This window comes from Symphalangus syndactylus, chromosome 22 (genome assembly GCF_028878055.3).
Source record: "Symphalangus syndactylus isolate Jambi chromosome 22, NHGRI_mSymSyn1-v2.1_pri, whole genome shotgun sequence".
Lineage (NCBI taxonomy): Eukaryota > Metazoa > Chordata > Mammalia > Primates > Hylobatidae > Symphalangus > Symphalangus syndactylus.
Genome location: NC_072444.2, coordinates 68,681,455 through 68,704,692, shown reverse-complemented (window position 1 = coordinate 68,704,692; position 23,238 = coordinate 68,681,455). Strand labels below are relative to the sequence as shown.

Here is a 23,238-nt window from a genome sequence, read left to right as displayed (position 1 = left end):
TCTCACTGAACGTTTTCCTTGTGACAGAGACAACGAATACAATTGTTTCTTTTCCGGATGAACAAGGATCTGTTTTGCAAATGTTTGTAAGATATTATGACATTTCCAAGATTTTCTTTGCATTCTGGAAAGCAGGAGGTAAACATTTGTAGTCATTAAGGTAAAGTCTGTTGATAAACCATCTTCTGTTTACTGACAGGTAAATTGTAACTTTCCCTAGCTTTTGAATGAGTAACTTCTATACACCACAGAGTGAGGCACAGCCAGGGAAAGGTGGCTAGACAAGGGGCAAGCCAGGCTTTCTAGCTTCTGGAAGGATCGAGTGGCCTAGCAGGCATCTAAGATAGAGAAAGCAATGATTCAGAAGTCCGGTAGGGCCCATTTGACAGGTAGCAAAATCAAAAGCACGAAATAGATCAAGACAAAGCCCTTGGGAGAGAGGCAGTATTGCAGATCCAAGAAGGCAGCTCAGAGGCTATGAGCCCTGGGAATTTAAAAGCAGGAAGAGTAAGAAGCAGAAACAAGAAGCTCCATCTGAACAGACTCCTCTCTCCAACCTTTATGAGACCCACAGTGTGTGATGGGCCACCACAGCACTGGCTTCTAGACTTTTACAGGGAAGCCAGTGAACAAATTACCTCCTCACCCAGAAAACAAAGAGCTCAGGAACTATTTTGGAAGTTCCTTCCAGTCTAAGACTATGGAACTCAGAATCTAGCAGGTGTGTTCCTTTGGATAGCAAAACTAAAGATATAAATATGAATAAGAAATTCTTTGCCACTTCTCCTGGGCAAGGTTATACTTTATGCCATCTACTGAGATAAACCAGACGAGTCAGTTTGCTTCTGTCAGTTGCTGTGTCACAGATGACATCTTCTCAAAATAATATTATCTCACAGCCAGGAAATAGCGCTTCGTTGACTGTGTTTTTCTATCCTGAAAATAAATGGGCTTATGCTTCATAGTGGCTAAGATACTCTACACCCAACTAGTTAGTACCCATAGATCTTTTCTCACGGATAGGAAAACAAAAAAGCATTAAACACCTCTCAGAGAGTACATCTGAAACATTTACGTATTTTCCTGATTTAGGCAAATATAATATTGAAAGTTACCTGGATGTAGGCGTTTTTTCTACACTCACGAACGCAAATCAAATTTTGCCGTTAGCTGTGGCCGACATTCCTTCCAGGACAAAAGCTGACATTAGGCCGAGTGCGGTGGCACACACCTGTAATCCCAGCACTTTGGGAGGCCGAGACGGGTGGATCATGAGGTCAGGAGATCGAGACCATCCTAGCTACCACGGTGAAACCCCATCTCTACGAAAAATACAAAAAATTAGCCGGGTGTGGTGGCGGGCACTTGTAGTCCCAGCTACTCGGGAGGCTGAGGCAGGAGAATGGCATGAACCTGGGAGGCAGAGCTTGCAGTGAGCCAAGATTGTGCCACTGCACTCCAGCCTGGGCAATAGAGCGAGACTCCATCTCAAAAAATAAATAAATAAATTTAAAATAAATTTTAAAAAAACTTACATTAAAGGTGTCACTTATTTGTGTGATGCTGAGATTTGGAATTTAAAAAAAAATTTATAAAGACTGTAATGTCAGAGTTGCTACTGGTTCACATAAGCAATAAAAAGTTTTGTAAATTGTAATTCTTAACATTTAAAAATATGTAGGAGCGTGTGTGTGCACACGCACACGCATGCTTCTCAACACCCATGACCTAGTGGAATGGAGTGTTATTAAATAAGTTAATCAGTATTTTGTTGAAATCTCAGCAGATAATTGGTACTACACGTTGACTCATTAATTCAGTTTCCCTTATCAACCACCCCCATCATTTATTGTTTTGAGTATGTTTAATGGAAAACTTAGTCTTTCGATTGTTTTTTCTTTTAAAATAAAATCAATTTTAATTTTAAATGTCTTTAAAAGTCCATCCATTATCAAGACTTTGACACAGTGTCTTGAAATACAGCTCACCCTAAACTTAATCTGTGTTTCTGGCTAGATGTTTCTAGAACAAATATCAGGGCACCTGGTTCTTAACCTTCTCGTTTATACTGTGTTGATCGGAAATAGATGCAAATACCTGTTTAAAAATGCTCCTGGTTTAATAAGCCTCCTTCAAATACAGTTAAGTTTAAATGCCCTGCTCCTGTTCTCAGTCCTTCAGACATCAATATGGCAGGCAGAATCCATAAGTCAATGGAAACTCTTAGCCATAGAGGGCTGCAGAGATTAATTTCAACACCTTGAAATGCATCTGGAAGCAAAGATTTCATTTTATATTGAAGGTGTTAATTATATTTGATATTTTTAAAAGTAAAATCTGTTTTTGAGAAAGCATCTGCTACCCAGAAATATTATGAGCCACAAAAGAAATTTCACTGAAGTCTCAAGATACTTTCTGTGGATGATAGAATCAGTTTTCAAATGATAGTCCCTGCTGTCTTTTAATGCTGACATACACTGTGAGTCTTACTCTTCTATTGACTATTGACCCAACTGCCTTTCTTTTTCCGTGGAAAATTTGGGACTATTTAATATTAGATCTTATGTTTAACAACGAAGACAGTATATTATAAACCACTGACTTGAACATGTTTCATTTTAAAATTTGAATTGTGACACAGACAACTAATGCTCCTATCCTATGCCCTCTCTTCAAAGCTATTCATTAAAATATAACTGGGGAAGTTTGAAAAACATGCGAGCAATTCTACATGCTGCTCAAAGATGCAGACGTGTGATTAAAGTACAGTATTACAGAAAACCTGGGAATTAACCAAACTTACAATAATGGTTACGTCAGAGGGGCCATGGTAGAGAAAAAAAGGACATAGAAGTAGGGAGAGGTGCATTCGTTGCATGATGAAAAGTCTGTTTCTTAAGCTGGGTCATGATACACAAAGGCTTCTTGCCACTCTTTGTGACATTTCACGTGTCTTCAGTGTATTTATTGCATATACCTTTTGATAGGAGATATGAATACTTTGGGAAGCATGCTACTAGTTTTGCTATCAGGCTATCCTTAACATTTCTTGGTTTCCTCAATTATTGATTGGGTCAGAAAACCACTTGCCTCAGACAGGGATAGAAACTACTCTACTGCCAGTGTTGCTTGAGAAGACTTTCCTCTGCTTAACAGGAGCCAGGGGCTTCACCTCAACCCTCATGCTGTGGAGAAAGTCAGACTCAACTGGCCACAGGTTCCTGTTTCTTGGGGCCGCTGATCACCATTTCTAACAGATGCCTGTGGCATTGCAAGCACAAGATGGAAAACTATAGCTCTAAACTCCCTTCTGAAGGGTAAGGAAAGGAAGATGAAGGCAGATGTTAAATGAGCCCAGTCTTTTTCATCTCAAACAATTCAGAGCTGCCCGTTAGAGCACAAGAGCTCTCTGAGCTCCCAACCACACTGCCCACTCCCCATAGTGTTGCCTCTCCCCTTTCCTCTTTAAGACGCAGGAGCGAATCATGGTCTTTGTGCTTTCACTGCAATCTATCCCAGGGTAAGAGTTCTCCCTGGTATCTGTGGGATGCCCTCGCTGCATGTGAGGCACAAATGGCTTCAGGGACCAGGATCCTCACTCACTCTGCAGTCCATTTTTTTAAATTGGAATTTGGGATTGGTTTCTTCAGGTGTCCCACCATCATCTATCATTATCTGAGTTATTCCGTATCCTCTCCCAACCCCAAGGAGAGGATCCTAATTGTTTTTATAAACTGATAGAAGGAATTGGTGATTCTTGGAAGATAATTTTAAATGGTTATATTACTTTCCTATTAGTTACTGCATTTAAATAGCAGACCTAAGGTGGGGTGTGAGAAGATGTGACCCCTAGGAATATTGGTATGACCTTTCTCAAGCAATTTGAAGTCCTATAGGTCTGAAAATTTAATGTCTTCAATATCATTTCACAGATGAGAAAATTAAGGCACATATAGTGACATATTTAGGAGCTGAAGTGTATTACAGAAACAAAGTTTTTTTGTATAAGCCTTTCCCTACGTGGGATGTTATCATTGTCACCTATGTGCCTTTCAGGAAGCACCAAGTGCAGTGTGCATGACTCAGTTGGACCCCTAGTTCCCTTCTATTTCTCTCTCCAGCTGGCAGGAGACAGCAAAGGACAGTGGAGGTGATTATTTTGTGGCCAACATTTCTGCCGTTAAAAGGGACATAAGAGACTATGCAGTATGGCCAAATTTTTTTTTTTTTTTTGAGAGGGAGTCTCACTGTTGCCCAGGCTGGAGTGCAGTGGCACCATCTCAGCTCACTGCAAGCTCCACCTCCCGGGTTCACGCCATTCTCCTGCCTCAGCCTCCCGAGTAGCTGGGACTACAGGCTAATTTTTTTGTATTTTTAGTAGAGACGGGGTTTCACCGTGTTAGCCAGGATGGTCTGAATCTCCTGACCTCGTGATCCACCCGTCTCGGCCTCCCAAAGTGCTGGGATTACAGGTGTGAGCCACTATGCCCAGAGTATGGCCAATATTTTAAGTGTTTTTATTATTGCTCTGGTTCTCCATTTAGGGAGGCATTCAGTGAGTATACCCCATCTGTCACAGGCCCCCACCACTCCCTGTGGTCTTACACTCTGCTGAATTCATACATTTAGGTAACTTCCCTGGCCCTCCTGAGAGGCACTTATTTTTGTAACCTCCTGTATTTGAGATGTAGGAAAGTGGGGCCTGAGGAGAAGTTGACTTGCCTTGGGTCCCACAGTGGTACAGGCAGATCTAGAACTCACATTCTCCAGGGCTCTTTCAGTAGGCTGTGGTTGAGCAGTAGTCAAGACCACCTCTTCAAGAAGGGAAAAACATTTGTCTTCTCATCTCTTTCTCCTCTTTCTTCCTTCTGCCTCTCACTGTAAGAAGAAATGTGTTAATAAGTTGCTAATACCTTACTCTAGGTGTATTTCATGTTACACCAGCCAGTACTTGTATTCTCAATGACCATAAGGAGAGGAATGCAGAAGAATTGATTTCTGCACTAAAAGTTCAGACTCTGTGGCACTTGTGATATTTCTGGACAACTGACTCTTCTCTGTTGCCTTTCGAATCACACAGTGGCAAAGCTGCTCACCCATGTATGTATAAAGCTGACCCTTCATCCAATAGGCAGCCCCCAGTGTCTCCCCACACAGGGCGGAAGAGCAGAGGGAGCAGGTGGCAATGTGGCAGCACCTTGAACTGTGCATCACTGGGCCTGCTCCCCCTCATCCCAAAGCAATAACCCAGAAATTACATCCTGAGACTTACTTCCTCAGAAAGAAAAGGAAGGGGAGGGATATCTTAAAAAGGAGAAACTTCTAATATGGTATTAGACTGTAATTCATAGGGAAATTTATGCCTGAGATATGAATTTCTGAAAATAAGGGGCTTTTTTGGAAGGGAAACACTGACACATCCTTAATTATAGAGTAATAAATACCAATGGTATATTATCTTTCGATATTTCCTTACACAGATATCAAAGCACGCAGCTGTTTTTGAAAACTGATAATCAAGTACAATATAAGTATATTACATCTTGCACTTACAACACACCCTTCAACTAAGCAGCATCATGGAGCACTTAACGGTGAGAAACAGAGCTGCTCATAGTAGAAACCTAACTGAACAAATTAGCTTTGAATTGTAACTTCAGAATCGTAGTCAAACCGAAGCGTCTGTCCTTGCCAGGAAAGGCATTCCAAAGGCAGGGAGCATGCCAAGGAAAAAGCCTTTGCTTCAGGATTATGGAGACAGTTCTGAAAAGCCAGCATAACTTAATGATCAATCAGAAAAATATAGAGCAGTAACTACACAACTGAAGGATGCATAAAAATTGTACAAAGCGTTAATAGTGGAATGGGGAGGTAGGATGGGATTTTACGAGCAAGTATTAAGCTCTTGGAAAGCTTCATTTGTTGCCCTCAATCCACACAGCAGAAAGAAAGAGAAAGAGACAAACTTGGGCAAAGAAAAGTATGTGGACAAATGTGGGGGGTAGAAAAGGAAATGAAGGTTAAGCAAGGCCAATATGATTCAGAATAAAAGGGAAGGAGGGAAGTATAAGGAGCCAGCTGTAATTACTGAATGTGACATTAAGAAGAGCTGAAATTGAGAGGGGGAGGTCTTGAGTATTTTACTAAGTGGATTAATGCCCTCTTCCTCGGGTGTCTGAAGTTGCAGATTTTAATTTATTTGGTGCAGGGATTTATTACAGAATTCTTAATGGGTGGGGAGATAAACAGGGACAATTATAAACTCTTAAGAAGTAGAAAAGAGGACCATATAATACTTTCTATAAATTTAACTAATAAACAGGGTTTCAAGCTATGGACAAAGGTAGTCAAAAAAAGCATTTAGTCCATGATAATAGGACTGAAAGGGAAATAAGAGGGATGTCCAAAAAACTTAAAGACCAAAACAAAGAAAGAAAAACCCACATAGATGTGTGAAGCCAAGGATTTTGAATGACTTGGGAGCTAGTTTTATTGCCGCTCTCCTTTCTCCACCCATTAAAAAAAATAAATCATAACTCTGGCATTTAAAAACCTACTCATGAACATCATTTATTAATATAAACTTAATCCTGTGCTATTCTTTGGTGGGTGGTAAGAACATGAACTAACAACTGGACTAGAACGATGGCAACAGGATGATCCACTCAAACACAGGAAAGTTGTAAGAAAAAGAAAAACTCCTAATCTGCTCTTTCACCTTACTTATTTTACAGAAGGAGAAAGCCAAAAAGGGGAGAGCATGTGGCTAAACCACAGAAAGACTAGATGCCTAAAGGAAAAATTTTAAAGTTTTCCTAAATAGGTATTAGAAGGGGAAGGGGGATGTAAAGCTTGTGTGATTTACATCATTTTGTTAATCTGCTAATCTACTTCCCTGGAAGGTGAGAAAGAGTGTTGTCTGCCTTCTACAATTGAAGAGACTAGGGCAGAAACTTAATTATGTTCTTATCCCTGTGTATACCTGGCTGTCATCTGGCTGGCAACTAGTCCACAAACTATTTGTTCAGGCATTTGCCTGGCAATAATGTTAGCCATCACTTAAATTGTTAAATATGGATCAGAAGATCTTTAAGAATTACTGATATGCAGCTATTAATACTGGATGTAAATAGTACTATTTGGGGTGTGGGTAAATCATTTGACTGGAACCACATTTAAAAAAAGGACTTGGAAATTTTATTTTTGAAATGCTGTTGGGGAGATGGCATTGATGAAAAAAATGTAATTGAAAATGGAAAAAAACATCATTTACAAAGAGTAAGATGGGTAAAAATGACTAAGCAAAGAAGCCTTGTCACCTTCGACCTGATGCTTCATTGTATCAGAAGAAAGTGAACAGATTGCTAACAAAGAGACAACCCCTTCTAATTTCCAAAACTGGCCCAGCAACAAGAGGGAGAAAATAGAGAAGAGTGCACTGCGTGGTGGCTCAGGGTGATCCTTTAATTTGAGTGTTAAAAATGAGGGCACAGACCTAGAGGTTTTTAATGGTCCGCGGGTGGACTTTAGATTCTGTACACTCCTCCACCTTCTATGGAGAATTCGGAACACGGGGGAGTTTAACCAGTATCTTAAATCCCAGGGACAGGGTGGAGCTTGCTTTGTGATCCTGATTAATTAAAAGGAAAGAAATCAAAGCAGACATCTCTCCTTTTTCCATGTGAGCCGCAGAGCCATGGAGGGGAACTTGTGCTCTCTGGTGCTTGCAGCTATGTTCCCTGGCTTTCATCGGCTTGGCTTTTCCCCTTGTATTTCTAATGCTGTGCTACCAGGCCAATAAAATAGAATCTACAAAATTGCAAAACAAAATTGTGTGTGTGTGTGTGAGTGTGTGTGTGTGTGTATTAGAATTTTACTGAAGATAATTGCAACACTTTAAGCACAAAATTTTTAACTTAAAATGAGTAATGAAGTTTTAAGAAGCAAAATGTGCTCAAGCGGAGTATTTGTAGTTCCTTTTTTGTAAGAGGTTCCCCAGACCTCTGGGTGCATCAGCAAACTGTCCTCCTACACGATGGAGCGTGCAGCTGCGATTTGGCCCCGGGCACCACCTATCCAGAGTCACTACCTAATGCATTTTACATTTGCACACATTGTCAAGGGGTGGGGGGCAGCTAAGAAGGGGCCTCCCTCCCCACCCCCCAGCGTTCTGTTTCCTTTTGTCACGGCCGTCAGCTGACACATGGAAAATGTGTACGGTTTTGTTTGCCTTTAATCTGTAATTAAGGATCCCTTGTCTGGGGCTTGCTACCTCTTTTCTTTCTGCCTCCCTGCCGCTCGGGTGTTCCGCCCTCGGTCAGGTCTGGCCTGGCGCACCGCAGCCTGGGGGCTCGGGGTCGCCGGGCGGAGAAGCAGGCAGTGGGGATGCAGAGGGCGCAGGGACCTCCGCGGAGCCAGGCGCTCGCCTGCCGAGAGAGCGCACGCTGCGGCACGCCGGCCCCGGCTCGTCCGAGCCCCCGACCAGCTAGTGCCTTGCGTCGGGGCAGCTGCGCCCGCGTTGCCCAGAGCGGGTCGCCTTGCCGCGCGTCCGCTCCCACCACACCGCGGCGCCTGAGCGGCCAGCGAGCCCGAGCTCCGGTCTGCGGCGGCGCCCGCCCTCGACGCCTAGTTCAGTCTCATCCAGAGCGGTGGGGGGAGTTTTCTGCACCTTTCAGGCACAGAAACGTGGAGGGACCGGGGAGGACGTTGAGGTCACGAAGTCATCACCCACTCCTCTCGGCTGCGTGGGCGCTGCGGGAGCGCAGAACCGGAGCACCAGGGGCTCGTCCCAGGGCGCGGGCCCCGCCAGCCCCGGGCGCTCCCACCCGCGCGCACTCCCTCGCACACCCGCGCTGGCACGCGCACCCTGGCGCGCGAACACCCTGCCACGCGCGCGGTGTCACGCACACACACCGGCACGCACCCGCCACGCGCGCGCCGACACTCCCAGGCTGGCACATGCACACGCGGTGGGGACCCACTCCTGCCCGGGTTTGGCTGCGCCGGGCTCGCGTGCTCTCTTTCGGGCACCCCCGGGAAAGGAGCGCAGCTCGGTGGGCCGTCACCCTGTGCTTTGTGCGTCTGAGGATTTCATTGAACTCGGTTCCCTGAGTCCGCCAGGCTCAGTCCTCAGCGAGGGAATACGATGAAGACGCACTAAGCAAAACCAGAAACACCGATGCCTACTACCTTTTTAAAAAACGTAACTTGCCCTCAGCAATCCCGGGAAGGGGAGTGGGGATGGGCACGGAGACTCTCCGAAAGGGATTTTATCCACACAGTTTAGAATAACTCGTCTCTGGTATGTTCGGATACGTGATTTAAATCTCATCCCCCGGACGCTTTCTTTTTCACTTCACACCTGTATATTGAAATACAAACCTCATTTCTCCTCCTCACCACCAACTGGTTATTTAGGAGGAGTGGAGAAGAGGAGTTAAGCAATATTGGGGCAGGAGAATATTTAGAAGCATTACATTGATTTGTCACTCATTTGCTCTGATTAAGTTTTTGAAAACTTGGGAAAATATTCCTATTTTGAAGCTTGTATTTTGTTAAAAACCTCCCTCACACTGCCGTGATTTATCATTATTTATCTGAGTATACACATGTATGTATAGGAGAAAAGGAATGCTGATCCTTCCTGATTTCAGCAGTTCCGTTTTCCTTTCTATCCATGTGGTTTTAGGATAATTTTCTCCCTCTTTCTCACCAATAGAGATATTATAGTATGCAAAAGCAGGGCACACCTGTGACCAAATACAAGAAACGTTAGCCTGGAGTGTTTGCGAATACTCCTTGTCATCTATCGCTCAAGATTTACCCCCTCGGATTTGAAATATTCCCCAAACTGGTTTAAAGGTGTGAGCGGGTGGGTGAGAGCACGTGAGAGCAGTCCAAAAGTAAAGCGAGGTTGGGAGAGGGTGGCCTACATAAACCTACTCTTGGAAGGCTGAACAAGAACGCATGGGAAGTGCATTAAGAAGAGACTGTAAACAATGATAATCAGGGCTTTCAAAAATCATAAAACGGATTGAAATATCTGATTCATTATTTATTCATCACAGCGCAACTTTGCAAATCTGAGAATAGTGTTTGGAAACCAAGTGCCTTCTATTTAGTACATCAAATCAGCAGATGGGTCTCCCTTCCAAACTGTGGCTAAAGGGTTAAAGCTATAATTTTAGAAAAGAATCTCAGGAAATGACACTCAGATCTAATATATTTCCTTTGCTTTCTGGCAATAATATCCCCCAAAGAATAAATAGATACTTATTGATATCATGATAATGTTTCTCATTCTGAGTACAAGTGTCAGACTGATTCCCGTTTGTGTAAGTGTTTTTAAAACTGCGAGGACACTTTCGCTACTCCGAAAGCTGACGAGCCAATGAAGGGGAGCTTCTTTTAACTCCATAATAGCAGGTTACATAGTAAATGAACACTGATGGTCAAATAGCCAATTATGGTATAAATATCCGTTGTTTACAGAGAGGTGTTAAATGAGCCTTGGAGTACAAGGTATTAGGCCGATCTATGCTACAATTTGTTCTTCAACCCATTATGTCTTCTCTTTAAAAGGCCAGTGCCATTGTAGGTAGTATGCACACAGAACATACTTCTCTATGTTGATTTTAGTTTGCTTTATTTCGATGCACACTGTTGTTTACTTTTTAAAATTTAAATAAATGTCAGCATTGTATAATTTCTATGTTAACAAAGCAGTGAGCAAAATCCCTTGTATGTTTATAAAATATTATTGTTTAATTCACATAGTTTAGAAATTCCAAATGTTGAGAATAGGAAGGAGGCCAAATACCATCTGTTTATAACTATGATGCATCGTAATATGTGTACTTTTAAAAGGAGTTTGGTCAATCATGCCACTATTTTATCTGCTCGGAATATGTTGGAGATTTAAAATGTAATTTACAGGATTACTTTTAGTGCGTTGCATCCAACTGTGAGTTGTAAAGAAATCGGTCTCTTCTGTTTTTCTCAAATTAATCATGTAGCAGCCCCAATTAATGGGGGCTGTTAAACGTGTCGCTTTTTGCTTAGCTCCAGAATTCTTCTAACTTTGGCTCAGTCCACCTTCTTGATGCTGATAAAAACTCCAAGGACAAATGAAACAAAACACTCCTAGCTGTGTCTTTCTGCCAGGAGATAGTCACTAAGAATGGGAGGCAGGATATGGTAGCTAATAATTAGCTAACACCAGCCCTGAGAAATTACCTGTGAAATACCCTTTGGTACTGAATTGAAAAACATTTGACACTCCATGTTTTAAAATAGTATTTTCTTGTCCCTGAGACTTCTGATTTAACTTACCTTTTATTTCAAAGGCATCTAATTGCATACCATATAACAAACGGAGTGTACTTACTTGCAATAGATGAACAGGTTTTTGTTTTTAGTTACAAACTCAGGTTATTCAGTTAGGAACCCTCCCTTGCTTTGCAAATCAGGGAATCTCAGCAACTGGGCCTTCAATTCCAGGCAGCCATAGTTTTGAATCCAGAGGTGGTTTTAGAGTGTCACACCATAGGGTCTCTTTTTCAAGAAGGAGGAAGTGAAGATGAGCTCAGATGTCTTGAAAAAGGTTTGAAAGCTGTGATAAAAACATTTATTAGCAAATGATGGTTGCTTGATTGATTTTTTAGCAAGGTAGAATCAGGAAAAAGCTACATCTTGAAATGCTTTTATAAACACATGCAGAAATATGAAAACAAACTCCCAATAAACTGGGCATGTTCTGGATGTTTTACTTCTCAGTTGAGTGTTCAATGAAAAAATGGTGCTGTATAAAGTGGTTTCTCTGTACTATTTAGCAATATCTGTTTTCTCAAACATTTTAGTTTTAGCAGCTTCATCTAAAATTGTACCAACCTAGATTATGTACTCAAACATAATTAAGAACATGAAGAATACCTTCTCTAAGTAAACAGACTGACCCATTATACTGTTTTTTTTTTTAATCTAAATGTTATATTTTGAAAGTCTATTTGTTTTCTTTCTGGTCAGATTTTTTTCCCCAAAAAATGAATCCATTGGCTTTTTATGTTTTCAAGATATGCTTAAGCTTGTTTTTCTTTGGGTTACAATAAGAAAATGCCAGACTCCTTTTTCCTACGTAATTGCTCAAGTGTGTACAGAGTATAAGAGCGAATCCAAAAAATAATAATAATGTTAGGGATAAAGAGGAAGGAGATTGGAGAAAGTGGAGGGGGAAGGGAGGTAAGAATAGCAGAAGATGTAACTGGGATAAAAGAGGTTTATCAGACAAAGCTTTCTAAATTGCTTGGAGGGGATAAGACATAATCATTACAAGCATCATCATTTCCAAATAACACCTAGATTTTTGCATTCAGATATTAAACAGCTAGGGGAAACTTTTAAGTAAACCTTTCTGATACATGTGAACTAGTTTTCTCATTCAAGCCCAGCATTCTTAAGTGAAGCAAGTACTCAAAGATATCCATATTCCCATCGTGGGAGACAGAGAAGAAGTAGAGGCATTTTCTGTGTTTAAGGCCCTTACAATATAGAAATAAGCCATAAATACATAAAATGAACAAGACTGTGTATAATGCACTCTTATATTTTGCCTATTGTAAGTGCAAAAATAATGATGTTTTAAATGGAGGAATTATTCAGACATGCTTTCCTACTGATACTTTATCTAGCAGTTCATTTCTAGGCAAGTTGAACAAGGCTTAAAATGAATAAACTCTTCGGAACTCCTCTAGTCTAATAAATTGCAGTAGATAATCAAGATTGAAATTGGCATGTAGGTATGCATATCATGTTCCCTTTAGAACCGACTTAGAGCCATAGCAGTGACCCACGGTGTGCACATAAGTCATTGCTATAGTCATGTTATCTTGGCAGCCAAATCATTTTATAAAATATACTTTAATAAGTTACTATTGAGCCCTGAAGTAAAGCCATATAACTTAACCATTACTGAGTGGGCATTTATAGGTGTTATATTTAAATCGGATAAAAGATAAAAGAAAGGAATTAAGAATAAGAAAAATGTATGGGAAACTATTTGCTTCTTGCGATTAATCTAAAGCATGCCAGAAGTATCTTTTCATTTTGCTCTTTATGAAGAATTATTGACCCTAAGAAAAGTCATCTGAGGACTGCAAGTAAACAAACAATAAAAACAACAACAACAAAAATATTGCTTTTTTAAGGAGAGAATACAGAAAGTAGTAAACTCATGCATTTTAAACATTAAGAAGAAAAGACATAAAATTTAATACACACAATAAATAATAAATATTCTTCAGTTTCATCTGATGGCTAATGAAGGGAAAAGCTCATGTGGAAAATTTGGAAGGAGAGATGAATGGAACAAGGTAATTAACTCTTCGCTCCTTTAGCCATAGAAAAGAGAGAGTAGAGTAAGATTTCTTTTAAGTTTAGATCTGCAGCAACCACAGAGATCAAATCGGCCTCTACAAAATAAATAAAAGGATTCCCACTAGCTCTCCAACTCAAGCTCCAGTCTCGTTGTTGGCTCCCCACCCCCCCGACCTTGGTGCCCCAAAAATCTCAGGCCCTGGAGTCTTTACTCTTTGATGGAATTGTTGCCTCTATTCAGAGATCAGCAGCAACTGGGTTCTTGCCTCATTCTCTTGGACCTTCTACTGATGGAATCTGCCATCTGGTATTCACTCTATTATACTTGGGTAGCTCTTTATAATTTAAGATGCACTTCTTCATCTGTCCTCTGATTTAGTCTTTAGAATGCCCTTGTGACATAGATAAACCGTAGCTTTCATCGCAAATGTCAGAAGGAGCAACTCAAAATCATACTGCTAGGACGTTGCAGAACTGGGACCAGATGTGATAGCACATGGCACCCGGTGTGTTCCTTCCCCTTAGACTGGGTTTCATACTTTGCTCTTCATTTGGATTGTGAGTATGTGAATACATTACAATTACCGTCTTTGTACTGGGTGGGGAGAAGAAGGAAAAGAGGAGGAGCTGAAGGGAGAAAGAAAGGAAAGAAAAGAAATCTCTTCGGGCTTTTCTGTGAAGTGGAGAAGGGTTAAGTCTTAAGTTTTTAAATAACTCCCTCTCTGCTTACCAAGATTAGTCAGGAGGGAAGCACTTCCTAAAATTTGTAACCAGGAAAGGAAAAATGAATTCCAAAGCTGTCATGGAGCAGTGTTCTTTAACAGATAGAAATCTGAAGTCGATAATCCATTGCCAGAGCTCCTTAATGGATTCTGGGATATGCATGAGTTGGCCACAAGCTGGATTTGGAATAAAAGGTGAAGAGCAACTCTGCTTAAGAAATGAATAGGAATTTGGGAAGACTGAAGAAAAAAAAAAACCTTGTAGAGAGGAAAAGAAAATGGTCACAGAATAGAAGGACATAAGCAAGGCCTTAAAAGTAACATATCCAGCAGCAACCCGTAGTGGGATAGAATGGATTATTACGTTCTTTTTATTCAAGGGATGGATTACGCTCTGCTTTAAGCTTGTGGCCCAATGTCGTCTCTACCTATAATCCCAAGCTTCCACTGAAAGCCAGCTACACTAAAACTCGCTTGCTTTAGTTCCACATTTGGGGAACGAAGGTACAGGGGGGGTGGACAAAGGTGACACTGTGGAAGAAATGATTTAAAATAAAGACAAGGCCAGGTGTGGTGGCTGACTCCTGTAATCCCAGCACTTTGAGAGGCCGGGGTGGGAGGATCACCTGAGGCCAGAAGTTTGAGACCAGCCTGGGCAGCATAGTGAGACCCTATCTGTACAAAAATCTTTAAAAATTAGCTGTGGTGGCATGTGCCTGTCATTCTAGCTACTTGGGAGGCTGAAGTGGGAGGATCACTTGAGTCCAGGAATTCAAGATTGCAGTGAGCTATGATTGCACCACTGCATTCTAGCCAAGGCAACAGAGCAAGACCCTATCTCTAAAAAATGAAATATAATAAAGACAGAGAATGTTATCGAAGTGGAAAATAGGGACAGGAGATAATTAGGAGAAATGGAAGCCCTCTGAGGATGAACGCTAAGACAGAAGGAAACCCATAATGCAGGAGGTCTTGGAGAAAACCAGGCAGCTGAGCGTTGATGTTGTGGACACTTGGACATTTTTGGCTATTCAACATCTACCCATCCTTCTGTCAGAATCTGAAATTCTATGTGAGGAAATAATTACTTCTTTCTTTCTTTCTTTTTTTTTTGAGACGGAGTCTCGCTCTGTTGCCCAGACTGAAGTGTAGTGGTGCGATCTCAGCTCACTGCAAGCTCCGCCTCCTGGGTTCACGCCATTCTCCTGCCTCAGCCTCTCCAAGTAGCTGGGACTACAGGCGCCCGCCACCACGCCCGGCTAATTTTTTGTATTTTTAGTAGAGACGGGGTTTCACCGTGGTCTCGATCTCCTGACCTCGTGATCCGCCCGCCTCAGCCTCCCAAAGTGCTGGGATTACAGGTGTGAGCCACTGCGCCTTGCCCCGGAAATAATTATTTCTTACTGATATTATCAATCCTGGAAATGGAATCTTGCCTTGAAGAGAGGAACAAAAAGACAACGTCTGTATTCCAGTCCTTCCTGCATTTTCAGACTATTTCCACCAAAAGATGGCGGGTGGGGTCTGTTTCCTAACCTCCGCAGCTACTGGGGTTTCTACCAGTCCCAAGCTCAAAAGTCCAGCCTCCCTCCCTTTGATATTGTTCTCTATCCACTAGGATTCTGTCAGGTGCAGAAAACCGAAGGCCCTGGCTCAACTGACTTGTTCACCAAGGAAAAATTATTTCAGATAGCAAGAAGGATGGATGTAGAGTGGCTGCATCTTTCCACTCTCTCATCCTGACATGTTAGCCTTTCTTCAGCTGACCCCTTATGGTCACAAGAAGGCTGCAGCAATACACCCATCACATCCTCACCATATATCTATTTCCAGATGCAGGAGAGGGTTTTTTGGTTTTTGTTTTTGTTTTCTTGTCTCTCTGTAGTCAAGAAGAGTATGCCAGAAGCCCACTGAGAGAATCCCCCACATAACCTCATTGCATCATGTTTGCATAAACCGGCAGGGGGAATGGGAATTGGATCTATCAATTAGACCCTAACCTTGAGCCATATAGGGGTAGAGGGATGAATAGACCATGAAAAGAATTAGAATGAAGTTCACAAAGACAGAAGAGAGGAAATGACTATTTGGTAGCTAATCCATACTGCTACTTCTCCCAATAAATACATTCGTGTCTAGTTTAGTCAGATGGAGTTTTTGTAGTTTGCAAATAATTCAAATTAATATCCGTAGTTATAGCTACTACTGAGATTACTGAGATTATTTAAATTTTAGATAACTTTTGATAGAGATATAATTTGCTTTTACTGTCAAAGTTATTTTTTACTTTTTTAACTTATTCATTTAATGTATGTGAAAAGATGACTTGGGTTTTAGAAATATTATCTTTTTACTCTTCTAGATGCCTAGCATATATTGGCCATAACAAATTTTTTCAATAATAAGTTTCTAAATATGTTTAATGTCTTACTTTGACATTTATTCATGTGTTCTTTTTTTGTTCATTCTGTAATTCATATAGTCATTAACTTCTTCTTTGTTCATTCAAAAATTATTATTAGGTACCTGATATGTACGTGGAAGACATTGGATTAGAAAGAAAAAAAAAGAATGTTAAAACATTTGTGGAACCTCGAATGAAGGTACATTTATTTTCACTTTATACCATTTTTAAAAGGGGAGCAATGGGACAAAAATGAGGAACCTGTGGATGTTTCCAGCCTTCTCTTCTTGCTAACAAATTTCCCTGCTTTGCCTGCTTGGTGTTCTCCATTCTTTTTGTTCTGAGGTGAGTCTTGCCTTGACAGACAAGTTCTTTTGGGCTTTAGGGATGAGAATAGGGAGGAAAGGGAGAAAGAACAAAAGTTCAAAAGATTAAATTTGGAGGAGGAGGTTATCTTGACGTGAGAGTGGAATTTGAAGACAGATATAAAGGAGAAGAAGCAGCTGCTGTGTGTGAACCACTAGTTGGGGGAGGCAGAGGGGGATTTTTAAGAATAGCTATGGACTCTGTGCCCTTCATAGCGTTCAAGAAAATAAATGAAGAACTTGAGTCACGTTGAAATTATTTTTAGTTGCTGCACTGTGGTGGGGTTTTTTTTATTTGTTGTTTTAATCATGATGTTGTTCATATGGGTTATTACTTTGTAGTATCCAGGGCTCTATTGGATTGCAAGTGACAGAAATTAACTCACACTATTCAGGCATTAAATTTGGCTTATGTGTTGAAAAGTCCTAGGAGATGATCTTTGGGAATATGAGGACCCAGTGCTCAAGCACCATACTTGCTGTCCCTTTCTCTCTCACCCTTTCTGTCTCTCTCTCCCTTTCTCTCTCTCTCTTTCTCTCTCCCTTTCTCTCTCTCTCCCTTTCTCTCCCTCTCTTTCTCTCTCCCTTTCTCTTTCTCCATTTTTCTCCCTCTCTCCCTTTCTCTCTCTCTCCCTTTCTCTCTCTCTCTCTTTCTCTCTTCTTTTCGCTCTCTCTCCCTTGTATTCTCTCTCTCTCCCTTTCTCTCTCTCTCTCTCTTCCCTTCTCCCCCGCTACTTTCCCTCCCTCTCCCTCCCTCCTTCTCTCTCCTTTCTCCCCTCCTCTATATTGATTTCTTTCTCTAGAAGACTATGTTGATGTGGTAGGAAAGTTAACTTGTGTGTGTTACCTATGATTCTTACAGCCTCAGAAAAGAGAACCTCTCACATCCAGCATCCAAATCAGACCCTGGCAAAAGGCCATTTATTCACCCTGCTTGGGTCACTTTCTTACCCTTGTGGTGGGGGATTAGGGAAACTAAAGGGAGACATAATTTCAGATGACCACTTCAGTCTTACATTGGAATCGATCCTTCAATCCAGGTTAAAAGAAACTTTCCAGCTGTAGGCAGAGGAATAAGTTGTGCTGTAGTTCACGTTGTATCTCTTGTTAAACAAGTCTCTCTTCTTCACCGAGTTATTTCCACCACTGTCACCATATGGGGTTGACTTTTAACTTAAATATAGATCTCTAGTGGTCTTTTTAAATGTCTTCCAAAGGGCTAGACTCCAAGGTAGCTTTGAAATGAAAGTTATTGGATATGCAGAAAAAAAAACATGGAGCCGGGCGCGGTGGCTCACGCTTGTAATCCCAGCACTTTGGGAGGCCGAGGCGGACGGATCACGAGGTCAGGAGATCGAGACCACGGTGAAACCCCGTCTCTACTAAAAATACAAAAAAATTAGCCGGGCGTGGTGGCGGGCGCCTGTAGTCCCAGCTACTCGGAGAGGCTGAGGCAGGAGAATGGCGTGAACCCGGGAGGCGGAACTTGCAGTGAGCCGAGATTGCGCCACTGCACTCCAGCCTGGGCGACAGAGCGAGACTCTGTTTCAAAAAAAAAGAAAAAAAAACATGGGAATAGAGCTGCAAACAAAGTCACAATAAGTGAAGCAAATATTCTCCCCTTAGAAAAATGATGGACTTAAACCTCATCTAGAAACACTCAAGTCCTTTGCAGACTTCCTAAGAAGGGAAGATGCTTAGTAGGAGATAAATCCCGTTAATGAGACATGCTCAAAATAATTCCCTGTTACATACCAAACAGTACAATTAGAGACATTAAAAAGTGATTGTAGAATTTCTAAGCTACAGAGGTTGGTATGACCACTTAGTGCATTGTGGACTATAGTTCAGGTGTCAAGTATCTGTTAAAAACTAGTTGTTGATTTCTACGAAAAGTTTTTCATTTCCGAGGATAAGAGAGTCAGTTATGGTGGGGGCGGGGGAACATGTCTGAGTTTAACCAGATTGGGAGTGCAAATAGAACCCTGGTATTCTTTCATATGCCTAGAAAACACGTATTGGTTCTGAGGTGTTAAAGAGGTCAAGGTCATAAGCCTTGGTTCTAGGAAGGACAGGTCACTAGGATGATGTGCATAACTATTGATGATCAAAAGTGCCTAAGAAGATACTTGAAGCTCTGTAAGACTTTGCTCAGACTATGGAAGAAAGTGGTATATCGTGTAGTAAACATAATTAAATAATCTATTGTAAGTAAACAAAATAAAAAATTGTGTACATACTGTTTACCATATTTATAGTAGATTGAATGATTGTTCCTTATTCCTCCTTGTTCTAGAATTGTGTGTTTTACATTTATGGCCATTTCCATGCGACTTTGTGCTTCCTCTAGAGAAAGCATAGTACTGTCCCAATCCATTACGTCAGGCTTGACCATGGACTTGCTGTAACCTTTGGAACTGGGTTGAAGGACAGTGTTCCTGTTCCAAGCCGAGGCCTTAACAGGCACTGTAAGTCTTCAACTTCTATCGTCCATCGTGATAATACCATAGCCTAGGTAGCCACTGGCCCATGGAAAATTTGAAGATACATGAACCCAACCTAAATCCAACTCAGCCTGGAGCCCAGAGCTGGGAACCTGAAGTTGAGTTTTGTATAAGCAAACTGCGGCATCTCACAGATCTGTGAGGGAGACATTAATGCTTGCTGTTTTAAACTACTAAATTTTGGGGTGGTTTTTTATGTAGCATTGTTGTAGCAATAGCTGACTGAGAGACTAGTATTTTTTCCCTCTCCCTGTAAGTGTTTTGAAATTGATGGTATATCTAACAATTCATAGCACTGTAGGATGAAGGAAATTCAGTAATTATATGGGTAATCATTTAATTAGAATTATGAGAAGTGGCATGAGAGGGGGCAAAAAACACAAAACACAGAGACGTAACCCAATCTGAGAGTCAGGAAGGGTTTTTCTGAGGAAGCTGAGATCTAGCCTTTGGCTAAACAAGGCTGGAGGACGGGGAGCGTTCTATCCGAAGGGAGCAGTTTTTGCAAAGCCCTTGAGGCAAAAAAAAGAGCTCACTGTGTACTGAAAAGTATCCGGAAAGCAGAGCGAAATCAGGCAAATGACAGAAGAGAAGTTGATGAGGCTCAGTTTCACTCTGTATGATAGGCTGAACCGTGTCTCCCCATAGATTCATGTGTTGAAGCCCTACCTCCTATGTCTTGGAATGTGACTATTTGGAGATAAGGCCTGCAGAGAGGTGATTAAGGTAAAATGAGGTCATATGGGTGAGCCTAAATCCAAGACAGGTGTCTTTATAGGAAGAGGAGATTAGGACACCCAGAGGAAAGACCTTGTGAAGACACAGAGAGAAGACAGCCATTCAAAAGGAGAAAGGCCTCAGAAGACATCAGCCCTGCCAACACCTTGATCTTGGACTTCTAGCTTCCAGAACTATAAAAAATCAATTTGTTGTCTAAGGCACCCAGTCTGTAGTATTTTGTTAGGGAAGCTCTCAGAAACTAATAAACACAGTATGCCTGGGTCTACGTATGGTGCCCATACGTAGCAGAAAGTGAATTGACCAGATTTAGATATCAGGAAGATTTCTCTGGCTGCAATAGAAATGGGTTGGAAAGGGGGAGCAGGAGGAGGTTGTCACAGTAGTCCAGGGGAACATGATGGTATCTTAGACCAAGGTGGGCCAGTGGAGATGGAGACAAGTGGATTGGTTGAAGATAGATACATTCCGTAGATAAATCAACCAGGCTTGGTGATTGATTAGACAAGATGACATTCTGGTTTGTAAAACAGGAAACATGGAGTAGGACCAGATTTGGGAAGAGGCTCACCAGTGTGGTTTCGGACAAATTGTGTTTGAAGCAACTTCCAGTTATAGGTTTATAGTGGTCTAGATACCCTGAGTATTCTCCCACTACAAATGCTAGGATGCTAGATACAATAAAATAAATAATCTTAATAGCTGAGTTTGCAAGAAAGAGAAATCATCAGGGTTGCCAAAAGGAAGAGAGAACTGAGAACCTGAACAGTGGTTGCATAAGCTCACATGGCAGGAGTATGGCCGGCGTGGGCTTGGGAGGTTGTTATGGTCTCAGAAATCTAGAGGTTTTCAGCCATGCGCGGTGGCTCATGCCTGTAATCCCAGCACTTTGGGAGGCCGAGGCCGGTGGATCATGAGGTCAGGAGATCAAGACCATCCTGGCTAACATGGTGAAACCCCGTCTCTACTAAAAATACAAAAAAAATTAGTTGTGCCTGGTGGCGGGTGCCTGTAGTCACAGCTACTTGGAAGGCTGAGGCAGGAGAATGGTGTGAACCTGGGAGGTGGAGCTTGCAGTGAGCCAAGATCGCGCCACTGCACTCCAGCCTGGGCTACACAGGCAGATTCCATCTCAAAAAAAAAAAAAAAAAAAGAAATCTAGAGGTTTTCATTTTCAAACTCACAGAGACAGAAGACAAGGCCTTGGAAATTCTGGAGGGAGGTGGGGTGGGGTGTTGAGCCTGAACCTCTTATGTAAATCCGAGATCATTTAAGGGCTATCCCTTCAGTGAATTGGTAAGATTAAAATAATACATACACAAGCACAAAGAGAAAACAAGGAAGCTTGTCTATCTAGGTGTGGGTAGAGAGTGGAAAATAAGCCTCTCCAGAGAATTTGTAATCACAGACATGTACCTCCTATGAGCTCAGTGTCCAGATTTCATGCCCCGAAAAATCCCATGTTCAGTTGTCAACATTTTCCCAGCAGAAGCAAATGGAGAACAAATCTGGTGTGATAAAACATCATCCCAGGCCACACATGATTCTTCCAGATGAAGCCTATTAAAGATGAGCTCACCATTCAAAATTACAAAACACACAGGGAAACAATCCACCTTGAGAGACTTAGAAAGAGTAAAAACAGCAGCATCATACCCCCAAGGAATCTGGGATAATAGAACTACCAAAGGTGGATTATAAGATACCTAAACTTTAAAATGATTAAAACTGAAGAGAAATAAAAAGTATTAAAAAATAAGATTCAGATAGATTTGAAAAAGAATCAATTAGAAATTCTAGAAATGTAAAAAAAGCTTTTGAAGTACATTAAATGGTTTTAAGGGCATATTAGATACAGCTTAGAGGAAATTCATAAACTAGAAAATAAATCTAAGGTTATTAAGACACACATATATAAAGACATATATACACACACACTATATGTACATATAAGGCATCTAGTCTATCCAATGTGTATATAAATTTCTACATACAGACACAAATATATACATAAAGATTAGAATAAAGAAATTTCTGAATAGGAATTTCATAAAGACTCTGTAGAGGGAATTAGAGAAACTTTGCATATCAAAGCAGATTACCTTTGAATGAATAATAATAAGATTGACAAGAGGCTTCTTAATAGCAACATAATAGAAAAAATAAAATAACATCTGCAAAATGTTGAGAGAAAGTAGCTACCAATCAACAGTTCTATATCTATTTTATATCCTATGCCTATGTTATTCAAGAATTAGATCCAATACAAATATTTATTTCCAGATAATAAATGAGAAGCTATGATTCACAGAACTTTGTTGAAAACCAAGTCAGAATGTTCTTCAATAAGAAGAAATTGAATCCAGAAAAGAATAATGTAAAAGAAGCAATAGTGACAAAATAAAATAGCAAATATGTAGATAAATCTAAGCAAGTATTTCTGAATAAAAACAAAATGGAACATTTTTTAACTTTACAGTAGTTATTTCTGAGGGAAGGAAGGCAAAACTGGGCAGGTGAACCCTATGCGTAATGTTTTATTTCTTAAGTTGAAGGGTGAAACAGAGGCTATGATTCTATAACTCCTTATTTCTTTTTGTCTTAAATATACCATAAGAAATTTAGAAATAGGCCGGGCGCGGTGGCTCACGCTTGTAATCCCAGCACTTTGGGAGGCCGAGGCGGGTGGATCACGAGGTCAGGAGATCGAGACCACGGTGAAACCCCGTCTCTACTAAAAAATACAAAAAATTAGCCGGGCGCGTTGGCGGGCGCCTGTAGTCCCAGCTACTCGGAGGCTGAGGCAGGAGAATGGCGTGAACCCGGGAGGCGGAGCTTGCAGTGAGCCGAGATTGTGCCACTGCACTCCAGCCCGGGCGACAGAGCGAGACTCTGTCTCAAAAAAAAAAAAAAAAAGAAATTTAGAAATAAATAAATGACATTTCTTTTTAAAGTTCAGTGGATACAAAGGTCTGAAAGATAGTAACATTTAAGACAGGTAGGGAATAATTAGACTTTAAGTGTCTTTATATTCTTGTATTGTTCAGATGAAGGATAGACATATTCATTAACTCTAAGCCTTACAAAGCTAGGGTAAAAGAACAGAAATAAAATGTGTTATATCCAAACAAGAA

General features: G+C 41.2%; 1 protein-coding gene across 12 annotated transcripts in view; it reads left to right on the top strand.

Moving 5' to 3' along the window:
* GTDC1 (glycosyltransferase like domain containing 1) overlaps positions 1–23,238 on the top strand; it is a 452,114-nt gene that overhangs the window by 418,334 nt on the left and 10,542 nt on the right. For 4 of the 12 annotated variants that reach the window (XM_063631327.1, XM_063631326.1, XM_063631323.1 and 1 more), the window contains one exon: positions 16,616–16,696. In XM_063631327.1, the coding sequence (XP_063487397.1) occupies positions 16,616–16,696 (81 nt within the window). Of the gene's footprint in view, positions 1–27; positions 7,831–16,615; positions 16,699–23,238 lie in introns of those variants that run through there. The other 8 variants (XR_010118861.1, XR_010118863.1, XR_010118862.1 and 5 more) reach the window with 8 other exon arrangements.